Genomic DNA, 15,643 nt, shown 5'->3' on the forward strand with positions numbered 1-15,643 from the left:
AACCGGATAAGCATAAGGGAAATTGCTAAAGAAATAATGTCTAGATTCTTTTTTCTATATTCATTTAAAGATGGATTACATTTATTTAAATGATAAAATGGTAATACAGTGGGAGGAAAGCAATGGCTGAGAAGGGACATGAAAATGTATCTGACCTTGAGAGTTGCAACCAATATTCCCAGCCAAACCAGTCTGTTTAATGTGCTTCCATGCATGCAAGTTTATCTGTTTGACTCAAACTGTTTAAACTTGTAATTCCATCGTGGCCACTTTAAATGTTTTTGGAAACAAATACACATACTTTCACATATTTAAGAAAATCACCACTCTCCAATGTTTCTGCTGAATCAGACTTTTACATGATGTTGTTTAATAAAATATGGTAGGTTTTGACATGTATGATTTTATCATATAAGTAGCGTAACTCCTCAGCCAAAAATTAAGCATTTGACTCTATAGTAGAAGGCTGAGTCCTGTACATTATGTTCTAAAGATAGACAAAAATCTAGAGATTTTCTTCTTTCAAAGTAAAAGCAGATGAGGCCTCCCACCACCCTCTGAGCCATTAAATTGTTTTGCCAAAGTCACATTTTTAATTCATTTGACGAATTTGATGTATTTATCTGGTAATTGATGTAATTCAGCAATATGTAATTGTATCTTCCCTTTTGGTGCCACGAAATGCTAGGCAATGCCACCTTAGGAGCTTTGGGTGAGTTACTTAATATTTCTTGGTTTTACTTCCATTATCAAGTAGATAATGGGGCTAGAGTGGACAGCTATACTGTGTATCTTCCAGCTATAAACTTCTGTGGTGATTGAATGTACATTTGAGGAACATCTCATTTTCCAGGATTCCACACTGGAAACTCAGCAGTTTCACTCGGCTCCTTGTGTTGTGGCAAACTTTGGTTCCTCTATTTCAGTGAGCACCTTCACTTTTTTGATATCCCAGGAACCAAATGAAAAAATAAGGAGAAAAGGCAGTGGGGAAAAGAATATCTTAGTGCAGAAAGGGAAAGCTTCTTTTCTGTTTCTGAAGCCCCACAAGGTCACATCCTCTCAATCTGGCTATTTCATGGAGAATCCAGGTGACAAAGGCAGAAGACACATTTTATGCCTGTGCCTTTTTGTTTCTCTGTTTTTGTGTTGATATATTTACACCACAGAGGTAACTGTGATCTGATGGAGAACTAGAAGTAGAGTCAGAAGCCCTGAGGAAAATCCTGCAGCTTGCTTATATTTTTAACCTGTCTTTTTTAAGGATTGTGATAACTAAATAAGTTCATCAATGTATGTATGTAGAAGTGCTTAGTACAATGTCTAGATTTATGATTTAGTAAATGGAATTCTTACAACTAAAAAATGTTGAGTCAAATCACAATAGAATATGATCAGGGAAACAGAACTTTTAAAACTTTGAGAGATTTTATCTGTCCAAATAGATGTGGAGGTAAAGCTCTTACTATAGGGTGGTGTCTGGGTTAGATATCAGAGTATAAATGCAATTTCCTTTTTCCAAGATTTTAATTTAGTCAAATTTTTTAACAACTTTATGCTTTGAGTTTGTTGTAATTCAGAGAAAGGCTTTTCCAATTCTGATATTCTTAAAAATTCTCTAGAGTGTGTGTGTGTGTGTGTGTGTATTTTATGGATTCATTGACTTCAAATACATTTTTGAATTTTTGAAATGTATGTTCTCTAAGGTTCAATGTTTTGCTTCAACTTTTTCTCCAGTTGGATATCCACTTACAGCAACTTTTAATTGCATGAATGTATAGGTTGCTCTTTCACTTCAGAAATAACCATCATAGATTATTTTATTTAGTGCTAACTAAAAATTTGTTTTGTTTTATTTAGGATTCTCAAAGTTATGGAAAAAAGAAGGATGCGATGTATGGAAATTTTATGTTGAAGAGAGACATTGCCATGCTCAAAGAGGAATTATATGCAATGAAAAATGACAGTCTCAGAAAGGAAAAGAAATATATTCAGGAAATTAAAAGCATTACAGAAATAAATGCTAACTTTGAAAAGAGTGTAAGACTCAATGAAGAAATGATAACAAAAAAAGTGGCCCGGTATTCGCAACAGCTTAATGATCTGAAAGCTGAGAATGCAAGGCTGCATTCAGAATTGGAGAAGGAAAAACACAACAAAGAAAGACTAGAAGCTGAAGTTGAATCCCTCCATTCTAGCCTGGCCACTGCTATAAATGAGTACAATGAAATTGTGGAAAGAAAAGACCTAGAACTAGTTTTATGGAGAGCAGATGATGTTTCTAGACATGAAAAAATGGATTCTAATATTTGTCAACTGACAGATAAGAATGAGTTGCTTACTGAACAGGTCCATAAAGCTCGGGTGAAGTTCAATACCTTAAAAGGTAAGCTCCGTGAGACAAGAGATGCTCTCAGGGAAAAGACATTGGCTTTAGGAAGTGTACAGCTGGACCTAAAGCAAGCACAGCATCGAATAAAGGAAATGAAGCAGATGCATCCAAATGGGGAAGCTAAAGAAAGTCAATCCATTGGAAAGCAGAACTCTTTAGAGGAGAGAATACGTCAACAAGAACTTGAAAATCTCTTGCTTGAACGACAACTAGAGGATGCTCGTAAGGAAGGCAATAATAAAGAGATAGTCATTAATATCCACAGAGACTGTCTTGAGAATGGAAAGGAAGATCTTCCAGAAGAAAGAAATAAGGAATTAATGAATGAATATAATTATTTAAAAGAAAAACTGCTTCAGTATGAAAAAGAAAAAGCAGAAAGAGAAGTAAGTATGAAGAAAACTATAACCTTCTGGAAAGAAAATTTAAACATTTCATTGTGGCTATATGTTGAACCTAGTTCAATATAAAAATAAATAGATGAAAATGTGTTTACCATTCTGTATAATTCCATTTACATGAATCATCCAGGAAATACATGTATAGGGACAGAAAGATGATTAATGTTTGTGTAGACCTGGGGCTGGAAGCAGGTCGTGACTGCTAATGGGCATTAGGGATTGTCCTGGAGTGATGAAAATGTTCTAAAGTTGGATTGTAGAGATGGTTGCATGACATAGTAAATTTACTAAAAAGCTTTGAACTGTTTGTTAAAACAGATAAATTCTATAAATCATATTTCAACAAAGCTGTTTGAATAAAAATCATATTTCAACGAAGCTGTTTTAGTAAACCAAAAAAGTGTTTACTGTATCAGCTTGGAAACATACTTTGTTTCCAGGAGATAAAAGGTAGAGCTGACAGATGCTTTCCTTTGAGTAAAGACATTATGTCACCTATGAAATGTTAGTAGATGCAGAGCAATGCTGATAAGGTGTGTAGTCTTAGACTACTGAAATAAGAAATGTAACGTCTTCATGTTGCCGCATTTTAAGAGCATAATGAAGCAGGTAAGTGGAAATGCTTGTACCTGAAATGCATATTTTGAAATTCAGATTCAATTAAGTGAGCCGCTTTGACACTTCATTCTAGATTTTCCAGATGAACTGAAGTGTGTTGCTGTGTCTTGTGATGCTTTTCCTTCAGTGGCTCTCTCTTTTATGTGTTTTAGTTGGTATAACTTTGTTTTGATTCATACCAATGTGACTTAAGTCTGAAAATATGTCAGTCTCACATTACGTATTTTTCTGACCACTTAGTATTTTAAAGACTTCTACTTGTTATAAAATCACAATTTGGAATAAACATGGTAAATTTTAGCAAAAAAATATTTGATGTAATGTTTCCACTGGCAGGTATTTATAATTTACTGTGAATATTTTTATGAGTAATTAACTCATAATTTACATTTTAAGTCTCAATGACTATCATTTGGATATAATTCTTTCCAGTACAAAGATACTTTTAGCTGTCTGTGATTTATGAGTTTGACATTGAATCCCCATTTTCAGACTAATGAGGGGTGGCAGAGTTCACGGAGAGTGGGATTGAAGTTTGTATGGGACAGAGTTGTAGGAGCTGAGGTCAGGGAGGGAGGTAGAGGCCATGTTACCTAGGGCCTTGAAGGCTGTTGGAATTTTACTTTTATTCTGTGGTAGGAATCCGTTGGAAGGATTTCAACAGGCGACTGAATATGTGAGGAACTCAGGTTGAGTTGAGGGTCTAAGGTGAATGAATAGCGGGCTGGATCAATCTGCCATGTAAGAGAATACCAATTTGGCAGGAATATAACACCTTCTATGTCCCTCACTGAATTCAGTAATAAAGAAGAAAGTGTACATAAGAGGAAAAGAAAGTGAATCTGTGTATGTGGTAATAATTTTCAAAGTATGTATGCTAGAGTTAAATATTAACATAATTTAATAATAAGGCACTTTATAAAATTGGTAACAAAAATATTTTGTCAGGTGATTGTGAGAGAATTTCAAGAAGAACTGGTCGATCACCTTAAAAAATTTTCAATATCAGAGTCTCCACTGGAAGGTACATCACATTGTCATATTAATTTGGATGAGACATGGACTTCAAAGGAGAAATTATTTCAAGTAGAAATTCAAGTATGTATGGAATTTAACATGTAGACAGTTAATCTGTAGCTGGTTGAATAATATAAAGTGTCTTAGGATACTAATTTCAGTGGACAGCTTGATTTTGTATTTTCATTATAATTGATCATTACCATTTTATTATCTTTATAACGTACTTACTTCTTCAACTCTGGCTCTTGTTCTGCCATTTTGAAATAATAGTTGCATATGTTTTCTCTTATAATATCTACTCTTGGGAAAGTTGAGAATAATACATCATTCCTCATAGAAAGTTGACTTTTTTCCTGTTAAACAGTATTTTTAGACAATTTCCTTAATTCCTTGGTGGGGCAAGCCAGATTAAGTCAGAAGAGAATGTTTAATGTAATATTCCAGCAAGTTGTCTTATTTCTTCACTTTTGTGAATGGACACAGCAGCTGTGCGTATTCATTTCATGGATTATAGGTTAACTTGTACAGAAAGGCCATCATACTGTTCTTTGAAATGCACATGTTTTAGGTTAATTTACAAACTACTTGAAAAGTTAGGCATTGCCTTCATCTTCCTTTCATTTAAAATATACTGTAATGGCATAGAAATACTCAGATCTAATAGAGTATGTACATCCAAAATAGAGAGCTCAGAAAATTATCTGGATCCTACCATGGGATTTTAAAAACAGTTTCTCTGAGAGATAATTCACATGTCAGACAGTTCAACCATTTAAAATGTACAACTCAGTGTCTGTTAGTATATTCACAGTGCTGTGTGGTAATCAGCATAATCAATGCTAGAACATTTTCACCACTCTGAAAAGCAACCCTACATCTCTTAGCCATGACTGCAACCCCATTCCATGTCTCTCCACCTACCCCAGTTGTAGGCAACCACCATCCACTTTTGTCTCCACAGATTTGCATGGTCTGCATATTTAAATACATAGAGTCATACAATATGAAGTCCTTTCTGACTGGCTCTTTCACTTAACAGAATGTTTTCAGAATTTTATCCATGTCATAGCACATATCGGTAGTTTATTCCTTCTTATTGTCAAATAATAGTCTATTTCATAGCTACACCAGTTTTCCATTCATTCATCAGCTGATGGACCTTTAGGTTGTTTCCACTTTTTGGCTATTATGAAAACAGCTGTTGCGAACATTCATTTACAGGTTATTGTATGGACATATGTTTTTATTTCCCTGCCATTGGACTCTATCCTCAGAGTTAATTGGGCAGATGTCAGCACCAGTTTTACCCATGCTGTCTTTCCTGCCTTCTCAGTTCCTGCTCATCTAGCCTCATTCATTCAGACCTGGCAGGCAATTTCCTCTTCTTGAAGCTTTGTCTGACTGTTCTCTCACTGACCTTACATCTCAGCACTTATTGCCCAGTCTGCAGAACAACTTAGCCCTTAATTTGACATGGCTTTTAATTTTTAATGGAAGATAATTTTGTCTTAACATAAATTTGCTTAAAGGGAAAATAATATATGACATGAATGTCGCCTATCCTTGTATAAATTGAAAATATTAGCTTGGCAACTTTCAGCATAGAACAAACTATACCCTACCAATTACTTCTTTGAGACATTAACACAGTAAATCTTTTATTCTAAGTGTATTTTTAGCAATTAAATATGAAATTAAAACCAATTAGTCTAATAGAGGAGAATTGTTCAATCAAATGCTCATGTTTTTCTCAGTATGAAAAAAGAATCTAAATTTGCCTTCCTTCACTATGTAGCCAAAACTGTATTTCTGGATGGTTGCCAGTTTGTCAGCTGAATAGTTCTGGCTGCAGCTTGTCTGATGAAGGACAGCACAGCTCCTTAATCCGAGCACTCAGCAGAGTACTCGTGAAGGCAGTGCCACAGCAACAGCTGCTGGGAGGGAATTGATTCAGAAGACTTGATTTAGCAATAGAGTCCAGGGTTTTCAGCTCCGTGGCTCAGCCTGTCTCTGCTGGTCATGTCGGTTATGTACTACTCAATCCAGGAGGTGCTGTTTCCATTGTAGTGCATACATGACTGTTGCCCACTGAGTCACACAGAGAGAAGAGTAAGCTATAAATGATACACTCCCCATTTGCTGCCACTTTCAGTGGTGTGAAGAATGATTCAGTGCATCTATAGGAGGCCACTTCCATTGGAATGCCACCTCCCTAACACATACGATGGTCAAGAGATAAAAAACAGTGAAAATTATCATGCTAATAGCAAATATTGTCTGTAGCTCACTATGTATATGTACTCTTCTAAGTGCTTCTAAGCAAATCTTACCTGTAGCTCACCATGCACCACATACTCTTCTAAGTGCTTCATGTCACTCCCTGGTTTAAGCTTCCCAACATCCCAGTGAAGTAGATGGTATTATTCTCTCCATTTCATAGATAAAGAACCAGAGACACAGAAAATTAATTTGCTCAAGGTCGCACGGCTAGTATCTGGTAGATCTGGGATTCAGACCCAGCCCTTCTGGCTTCTGTGTAGAACTGCCTCTCAAACCATTCCATGGAACACCTGGTTGGTGAGGTGGCTCATGCCAGTAATTCTAGCACTTGGGGAAGCTGAGGCAAGAACAGTGCTTGAGCCCAGGAATTTGAGACCAGCCAGAGCAATATAAGTGAGACCCTGACTCTACCAAAAAAAAAAAAAAAAAATTAAACAGCTGGGGCATGGTGGTGCATGCCTGTAATCCCAGCTACGTTGGAGGATGTGGTAGGAGGGTTGCTTGAGCTCAGAATATCAAGGCTGCAGTGAGCGGTGATCAAGCCACTGCACTCCAGCCTGGGTAACAGAGCAAGCTCTGTCTCATAAATAAAACGTTTTGTATAGATTCCCATAGAATTGAGTTAGACATCAGGCATAGAATTATTAGCCACTTTGATGTCCACCTTGGGAGTAAAACATATAATAAGGGGCAGCTTTAAACCATCTCAATCAATAGCCTCTAACTTCTCCAGAAGGTTCTTATTTCATGAATTCCTAAGCAGGAGACTACCTGGATTAAGACATTTGGTGGACACCATTCTGAGATGAAGAATCTCGATCAGGAAGAAGGGAGATCTCTACTTGACTGGAGCTTCCCAATGACATAGTTGAGTGTCCCCCAAAAGAAACTTTAGAACAAGATGTTCATCATGCCATATCTCTATGGAAAAGGAAATTCTTTAAAAGAAAACAAAGGCAAACAATTGATAATCTGTTTCTCATGGGAAAGTTTTCATTATAAAAGAAAAAAGGGCTGGGCACCGTGGCTCACATCTGTAATCCCAACACTTTGGGAGGCTGAGGTGGGTGGATTACCTGAGGTCAGAAGTACAAGAAGAGCCTGGCCAACATGGCGAAACCCTGTCTCTACTAAAAATACAAAAATTAGCTGGTGGTGTGCAACTGTAGCCCCAGCTACTTGGGAGGCTGAGGCAGGAGAATCACTTGAACCCAGGAGGTGGAAGTTGCAGTGAGCCGACATGGCACCACTGCACTCTAGCCTGGATGACAGAGTGTGACTCCATCTCAAAAAAAAAATAAATAAATAAATAAGAAAAAGAAAAAGAAAAAACGGACAAAATATACTGGTCCAAAAAAGAAGAAAGAGAGAGGAGAGAGAGAGAGAGAGAAAGAAAGAGAGAAAGAAAGAAGGAAAAAGGAAGAAAGAAAGAAAGAGAAAGGACAAAGCAAAGTATACTGGTGAATATCCTAAGGGTGAGACAGCCCCCCTTCAAGATTAGAAAATAACAGTGTACTCAAAGTAACATCCATAAGAATCAACATAAAATAGACAAGATTCACTATCTACAAAAGTAATCTGCACCAGGTAGCAAATGTATAAGTGTGTGGTTGAGAATATTGTCTATAATATGTGTACTAGAGGGAAGAGGCCTCAGTAAAAAGGTCAGAGCTGGAAATTTATATTAGGGAATCTAGGTTACCATTTTGAGATATTAGGAGTTCTGAGAGAATTTAAAAATAGGAGTAGCAGCCAGGCATGGTGGCTCACACCTGTAATTCCAGCACTTTGGGAGGCCGAGGAGGGCAGATCATGTGGTAAGGAGTTCGATACCAGCATGGCCAACATTGTGAAACACCATCTCTGCTAAAAATACAAACAATTAGCTGGGTGAGGTGGTGTTGCAGAATCAGGAGGACCAGAGAGAGACCTTGGGGTGTACACAGGAGGATATCTTTATCGAGTGTCCTCAGACCCAGCGGACTCAACATCTGACAAACTGGGCCCAGAACAAAGACGGCACTTGACTTTTATACACACTTCAAAAATGGGGTGGGCTAGCTTGAAGCAGGCTTACAGTTACAGTGGTGTGAAAGCACGGATACAGAGGCAGAACAATTAATTAAATTGTGACAGGTTCATAACTTAGGATTACACATGACCTTTGCCAAGCAACCCAGATGTCTGTTACCTAGGTTTTGCTCTAAAGAGCCATGCACTGGTTTATCTCAAGTTTCAATATAAAAACACAATAAGTGGTGAAAAATAGATCTCTGGATGAGACCCTGTGTCATAGAGTCCAATGGAAGGGGAGAAACAGGATAATAGAAAAGCCACAAAAAGTAGACAAAAGTTATTATTTGTGTATTATAGAAAAAATAAACTTTGTTTAAAGAGAAATGGTTAATAGGGAAAAACTGGAACCTACAGGTGAATACTTACAGAGAATGACAGTATTTAGCTCAGCCTGAAGATAGATGAGGATCAAAAATGTAATGGGAACTAGATAAGAGTTTTCTAAAAATCATCTTAGTAAGATGTAATTTAACTTGGAATATCTTAAACTATTAATGACAATGTTTCTAGAGCATCTTTAAAAACTAAAATGTAAATATAACTACTCTTAATGTATCTTACTAACCCTTAGTACTTTGTGTGTAAAAACTCTCATTTTTAACAAACATTTTTGGCAGTTTAAATTTCAGAAAAGGTAATGATGAAAGTGTGAATCTTTTTTAGCTGTTTTAAGAAAATGACTAGTTTTGAAATCTCGTTATTGGCATCAGTTTTGTAAAATGCACTTTATACAACCGCCTAAATACATATTATTCATCAACTTATGAGAAATAATATTTTTAAGATAGAAGAGGGTCTCTAGATTTTACAAAAATAATTTTAAACACTTTTTTTCAAGCCTGAAGAAAAACATGAAGAATTCAGAAAACTTTTTGAATTAATATCATTACTGAACTATACTGCAGATCAAATAAGAAAGAAAAATCGTGAATTAGAAGAAGAGGCAACTGGGTATGGTTTTCATATTGTAGAACATTTTAACCAGTTAGTAATTGATTTAACTCTAACTTTACTTGACTAAAACTTTGATACAAATTCATTTTATGTCTTCATTTTCATAATTAAATGAATTCTGTCTTAAAATGTATTTCAGAAACTCACAACACAACTTTATAGGCATGTGAGCAGGAGTCCATGACCCTTGGACTTTTTTGTTGGAATTATTAAAAAAATCAAATTTCAGTATAAAAACACAATAAGTGATGAAAAATAGATCTCTGGATGCGGCCATGTGTCATAGAGTCCAATGGAAGGGGAGAAACGGGGTGGGAGTCAGCTGAGCTGCTGGGGCGAGGTTGGGATGAAAAAATTTATATTAAAAATATGTGAAAAAAGAAACTTACAACACAATCTGAAATTTTTTTGAATGCCAAAACATTACGCCTATTTTTATTTATTTGTTTATTTATTTATTTATCTTTTGAGACAGAGTCTGGCTCTGTCACCCAGGCTGGAGTGCAATGACGTGATCTCGGCTCACTGCAACCTCTGCCACCTGGGTTCAAGTGATTCTCTTGCCTCAGCCTCCTGAGTAGCTATGATTACAGGTGTGCACCACCCTGCACACCTGTATTTTTGTATTTTTAGTAGAGATGGGGTTTCACTGTGTTGGTCAGGCTGGTCTCGAACTCCTGACCTCGTGATCCACCTGCCTCAGCCTCCCAAAGTTGGCATGAGCCACTGTGCTTAGCAACATATTCTTTAATGATTTTGAAAACAATAATGACAATGCTTTGGACATGTAATGTCAAGTGCACTTTTCATTATCTAGTTTGAATTTTTATTTCTGAAGATATTTTTGCTGTATTTGGTCATCTTTTCTTCCTTTTGTAATATTCTTCTCTGCTGCATTCAAATTTTTTAAAGACCTGTTTGTGTCCTTCTTTAACATCAAAATTTATCTTGATATATAGCTTGTATTTTGTTTCTGCTTCTTTGTTTTTCTTTTAGATATAACACATATCATGGAAATTTATTCATTTTACATTGGTACCTCCATTGTATACATGAAGTATACATCTTATTAAACTTCTGTTTTACAGAAATAAATTTTATATATAAAAAAGTATAACCTAAAGAAAAAGAGTAAAATGAGCATTCATGTTTTGATCACAGACTTTTTTAAAAAAAATGGAATGTGTCTTTGAAGCCCTGAACACAGCTACTTTTCCATGTATTTACTGAGCACTTAAGTTGGTTTTCTGATTCTAATCAACATTTTTCTGCCATTGTCTTTCTCTACATGGTTTCGTATCTTTCATTTTGTTGACATTATGTCAGTAAAGATCTCTAGATCTCTTCTTCAAAGTCTTTAAATTATCACATATCTCTCTCCACCTTTCCTTTTTTCTAAAACTGCCTGTTTTCTTTTTCTCCTCAATTCAGACATTAAAGATGTTTTCTTCTCTTTTTCTACATTGAATAATGTCCTTGTGCTTTTTGGGTGTACTTTTTTTTCTTCTTATAGACTGTGGTCAACGGATATCAAAATGTATTTTTGTGTCTTTTTCAAACATATATGTGTTTTACTTTTTAAAAATCTTGGTTACTCATCTCTCGGTTATGCCTTATATTTACTAATACGTTATTTCATCTTAGCATACCAAAATGGATATGAATAGTTTATTTATAAAAAACTGTATGGTTAGGCCAGGTGTGGTGGCTCATGCCTGTAATCCCAGCAATTTGGGAGGCCAAGGCAGGTGGATCATTTGAGGTCAGGAGTTCAAAACCAGCCTGACCAACATGGTGAACCCCATCTCTACTAAAAATACAAAATTAGCCAGGCATGGTGGCACATGCCTGTAATCCCAGCTTACTTGGGAGGCTGAGGCAGGAGAATCACTTGAACCCAGGAAGCAGAAGTTGCAGTGAGCCGTGATCACGCCATCACACTTCAGCCTGAGCAACAAGAGTGAAGTTCCATCTCAAAAACAAACAAACAAACAAACAAAAAAAACTGTACGGCTATTATCACTTTACCTGCTATATATACCATAAAATTGTTCTTCATATTATTTATATAAGATTATAATTTCATATACAATGCTTTCAAACTATGTTCAGTTGAAACTGAGAGGATCATAGTTTATAGATTTGTTTCTTTGATATGCCATAACATAATATCTGTTTAAATAATTATTAAATATTTACTCTTAAAAATATTTGACTTACTAGTTCTTACATTTCTGTAGATATAAGAAATGCCTAGAAATGACAATAAATATGTTAAATGCATTTGCAAATGAAGACTTCGGTTGCCATGGAGACTTAAATACAGACCAACTGAAAATGGATATTCTGTTTAAGAAGCTAAAACAGAAGGTAATTTAAAAAAATTATTATTTTATCTTAAGGTCTAGATTACATGTGTGAGAGGTACAGGTTTGTTACATAGGTAAATGTGTGCCATGATGGTTTGCTGCACGTATCAATCCATCACCTAGGTATTAAGCCCCGTAGGCATTAGCTATTAATCTTGATGCTCTCCCTCCTGACCCCAACAAGCCCCAGTGTTTGTTGTTCCCTTCCCTGAGTCCATGTATTCTCATCATTCAGCTCCCACTTATAAGTGAGAAGATGCAGTGTTTGGTTTTTTGTTCCTGCGTTAGTTTGCTGAGGATAACAGCTCCGAGTTCATCCATGTCCCTGCAAAAAGCATGATCTCATTCATTTGTATGGCTCCATAGTATTCCATGATGTATATACACCACATTTTTTTATCCTGTCTATCATTGATGGACATCTGGGTTGATTCCATGTCTTTGCTATTGTGAATAGTGCTGCAATGAACATACAAATACATGTATCTTTATAATACAATAATTTATATTTAAACATAAGGTAATTTTAAATCAGTTTGGGGATTAAAATTATGTAATTTGGAGAAATATTAATGATGGATAAACCCAAATTCAGCCAAAATACATCTAAGGAGGTTGATTCTGAGCCAGTATGGTGACTGTGGCCCTGGATTACCCAATCTCAAGAGCTCTTGAGAATGCTTCATGAGACAGTCACATTACAGTTTGGTTTTGTACATTTCCAGCAGACAGAGTTGTAGGGAAAATCATAAATCAATATGAGGAAGAAATACATTGGCTCAGCCTAAAAGTGGGACATCAAAAAGGAGGGGCTAACAAGTCATAGGTGGGTTTTAAGGATTCTTTAGGTGACAATTGATAAAGAAAATCTGTTGTCTAAAACTGGAAATAGGTATAAAGGAAGGCCTTAATTAAGATAAGGTCGTTATGGAGGTTAAGGTTCTTATTATGTAGATGAAGCCTCCCAGCTGGCAGCCCTCAGAGAAAATAGAGGGTAAATATATCTTTTCAGACTTGAAATGCATCAGGATCTTAGTTAATCTTTCCTAGATCTGGGAAGACCTAGAAGGGGAGAGATTGGGCTACATTAATGAAGACTTCTTACAGATGCAAATTCCCCCACGGAAGGCAGCTTTGTACTGCCATTTCAATCTCTTGGCCCTGCAACAGCCATTTCAAAATATGTCAAAAAATATATATTTGGGGGTAAAATAACTTTGATTTTTTTCAGCTTCTTCTCTCTGTGATGCTGTACTAGAATCAGTTTAGAAAGTAAACCACATTATAAGAGTTAATAAAACCCATCTGATGAGATTTGATTGTTTGAAGGGTGTGATTCCCAGACCCTTTAGATAGAAATTGGGCCAAAGAATACAAGGTCTTGCTCCTCAATATAAATCTCTCAGTGCTTTAAGCAGTGAAAGATTTTTCATTTAATTTTACAGACTTGATACTAATAAAAAGATACTTTAAAATATATGTATGTATATATTTTTCCTTACAAAAGACGTGCTGTTGATTCTCTTATGTCTTGAACCCTGGCCAGTGATCTGAAATGAAGCAGCCCATGTCTCCAGATCACTAGTACCCAATAAATTTTGGGGTGTAACAGGTTTATTGAGAAGTAATTAACACACCATGCAATTCACTCATTTAAAATATACAAGTCATTCAATTTTAGTATTTTCAGAGTTATGTAATCATCATTACATCAATTTTAGAACACTTTCATCACCCTAAAAACAAACCCCACATCATTTAGCTATCTTCACTAGTTTTCCCTTCCTCCCTCAGCCCTAGGGAACCACCCACCTTCTTTGTATAGATTTGCATATAAGCCTCTGAAATAAAAAGCAAGTGGTCTACTGGGACTGGCTTATTTCACTTAGCATAATTTTTCATGCTGCATCTGCGCTGTAGCAGGTATTGATGCAGGGCTTTCGCTCCTTAGTTCAGCTAAATCTGGGTTCTTCTCTCATGACCAGGAAAAATTAGCCATGTGGACCCATTGAAGGGTGAGAAGGACAGAATTTATTAAGTGAAAGGGAAGCTCTCAGCAAAGAGAGGGGTCCTGCAAACAGGTTTCCACCTCACAATTGAATACCAGGACCAGCACACATGAGCTGAAGAGGCCAGGCTCCTCCTCTGCATAAGGCATGAATTCTTGGTGGCTCCACCCCAACCCCCCAGTGCATGTGGACCTCCAGTCTGCTGCTGGCATGTCCAGGCAAGCCCCTGTGCAGGTTCCCTTATCTGCACCGGATGTTTTATCTGGTGTAGACACTTGGGGGCTTGGAGATTCTCTGGGGACCCTTCCATATCTGCCTAGGCATTTTGCTGTCTCCTGCTTCTATCAGTATCAGTACTAAATTTCTTCTTATTGCTGAGTAATATTCCATTGTATGGATACATTAAACATTTTATGTAACCATTCATGAGGTGATGGACCTTTGGGTTCTTTCCACTTTTTGACTCTTATTAATAATGCTGCTGTAGGCCAGGTGTGTTGGCTCACACCTGTAATCCCAGCACTTTGGGAGGGTGGGTGGATCACGAGGTCAGGAGTTCAAGAGTATCCTGGCCAACATGGTGAAACCCTGTCTCTACTAAAAATACAAAAATTAGCTGGGCATGGTGGTGTGTGCCTGTAATCCCAGCTACTCAGGAGACTGAGGCAGGAGAATTGCTTGAACCCGGACCCAGGAGGCAGAGGTTGCAGTGAGCTGAGATCACCCCACTGCACTCCAGCCTGGGCTATGGAACAAGACTCCGTCTCAAAAAAAATATAGTAATAATGCTGCTGTAAACATTTATGTATGAGTTTTTGTGCTTGCATATGTTTTTATTTTTCTGGAGTATATACTTATGACTAGAATTTCTGGGTCATACAGTAACTTCATGCTTAACCTTTTGAGGAGCTGACAGTTTGTTTTCCAAAGTGGCTGCACCACTTTACATCCCCAGCAGCATTGGATAAGGGCTTTAATTTCTTTACATTTTTCCTAACACTTATTTTCTCTTTTTTATTGAACAAAGATTTGGTCCTGTGGTGTGAAGTGATACCAGAAGGTGGTTTTGATTTACATTTTCCTAATGACTAATTACATTAAGCATCTATTAATGTGCTTATTAGCCATCTTTATATCTTCTTTGCAGAAATATCTATTCAAATTCTTTGCCCATTTGTTAAATTGGGTTATCTTGTTATTTATGAATGGCAAGGGTTCTTTATATATCCTATATATGTAAGTCCCTTATCAGATATACGCTTTTCAAATACTTTCTTCTACTCAGTGTCTTGCCTTTTCACTTCTTGATACTGTCTTCTCAGGCCCAGCAGTTTTCAATTTTGAAGTCCATTGAATCCATTTTTCCTTTGGAGTCATAGCTAAGAAAACACTGCCAAATGCACTCACAAAGATTTATGCCAATGTTTTCTTCTGAGAGTTTTATAGTTTTAGCTGTTACAGTTAACTGTTTTGAGTTAATTTTTAAATATGATATTAGGTGAGAGTCCAACTTTATAATTTTTT

The 15,643-nt window shown here is 36.5% G+C and overlaps 1 protein-coding gene across 1 annotated transcript in view; it reads left to right on the top strand.

Moving 5' to 3' along the window:
* Window positions 1-15,643, top strand: part of ANKRD18B (ankyrin repeat domain 18B) — a 55,425-nt gene that overhangs the window by 22,852 nt on the left and 16,930 nt on the right. Inside the window, 4 exon segments of the mRNA XM_063696301.1 lie at window positions 1,861-2,778; window positions 4,360-4,509; window positions 9,626-9,738; window positions 11,982-12,111. Of these exon segments, the coding sequence (XP_063552371.1) occupies window positions 1,861-2,778; window positions 4,360-4,509; window positions 9,626-9,738; window positions 11,982-12,111 (1,311 nt within the window).

This window comes from Gorilla gorilla, chromosome 13 (assembly GCF_029281585.2).
Source record: "Gorilla gorilla gorilla isolate KB3781 chromosome 13, NHGRI_mGorGor1-v2.1_pri, whole genome shotgun sequence".
Classification (NCBI taxonomy): Eukaryota; Metazoa; Chordata; class Mammalia; order Primates; family Hominidae; genus Gorilla; species Gorilla gorilla.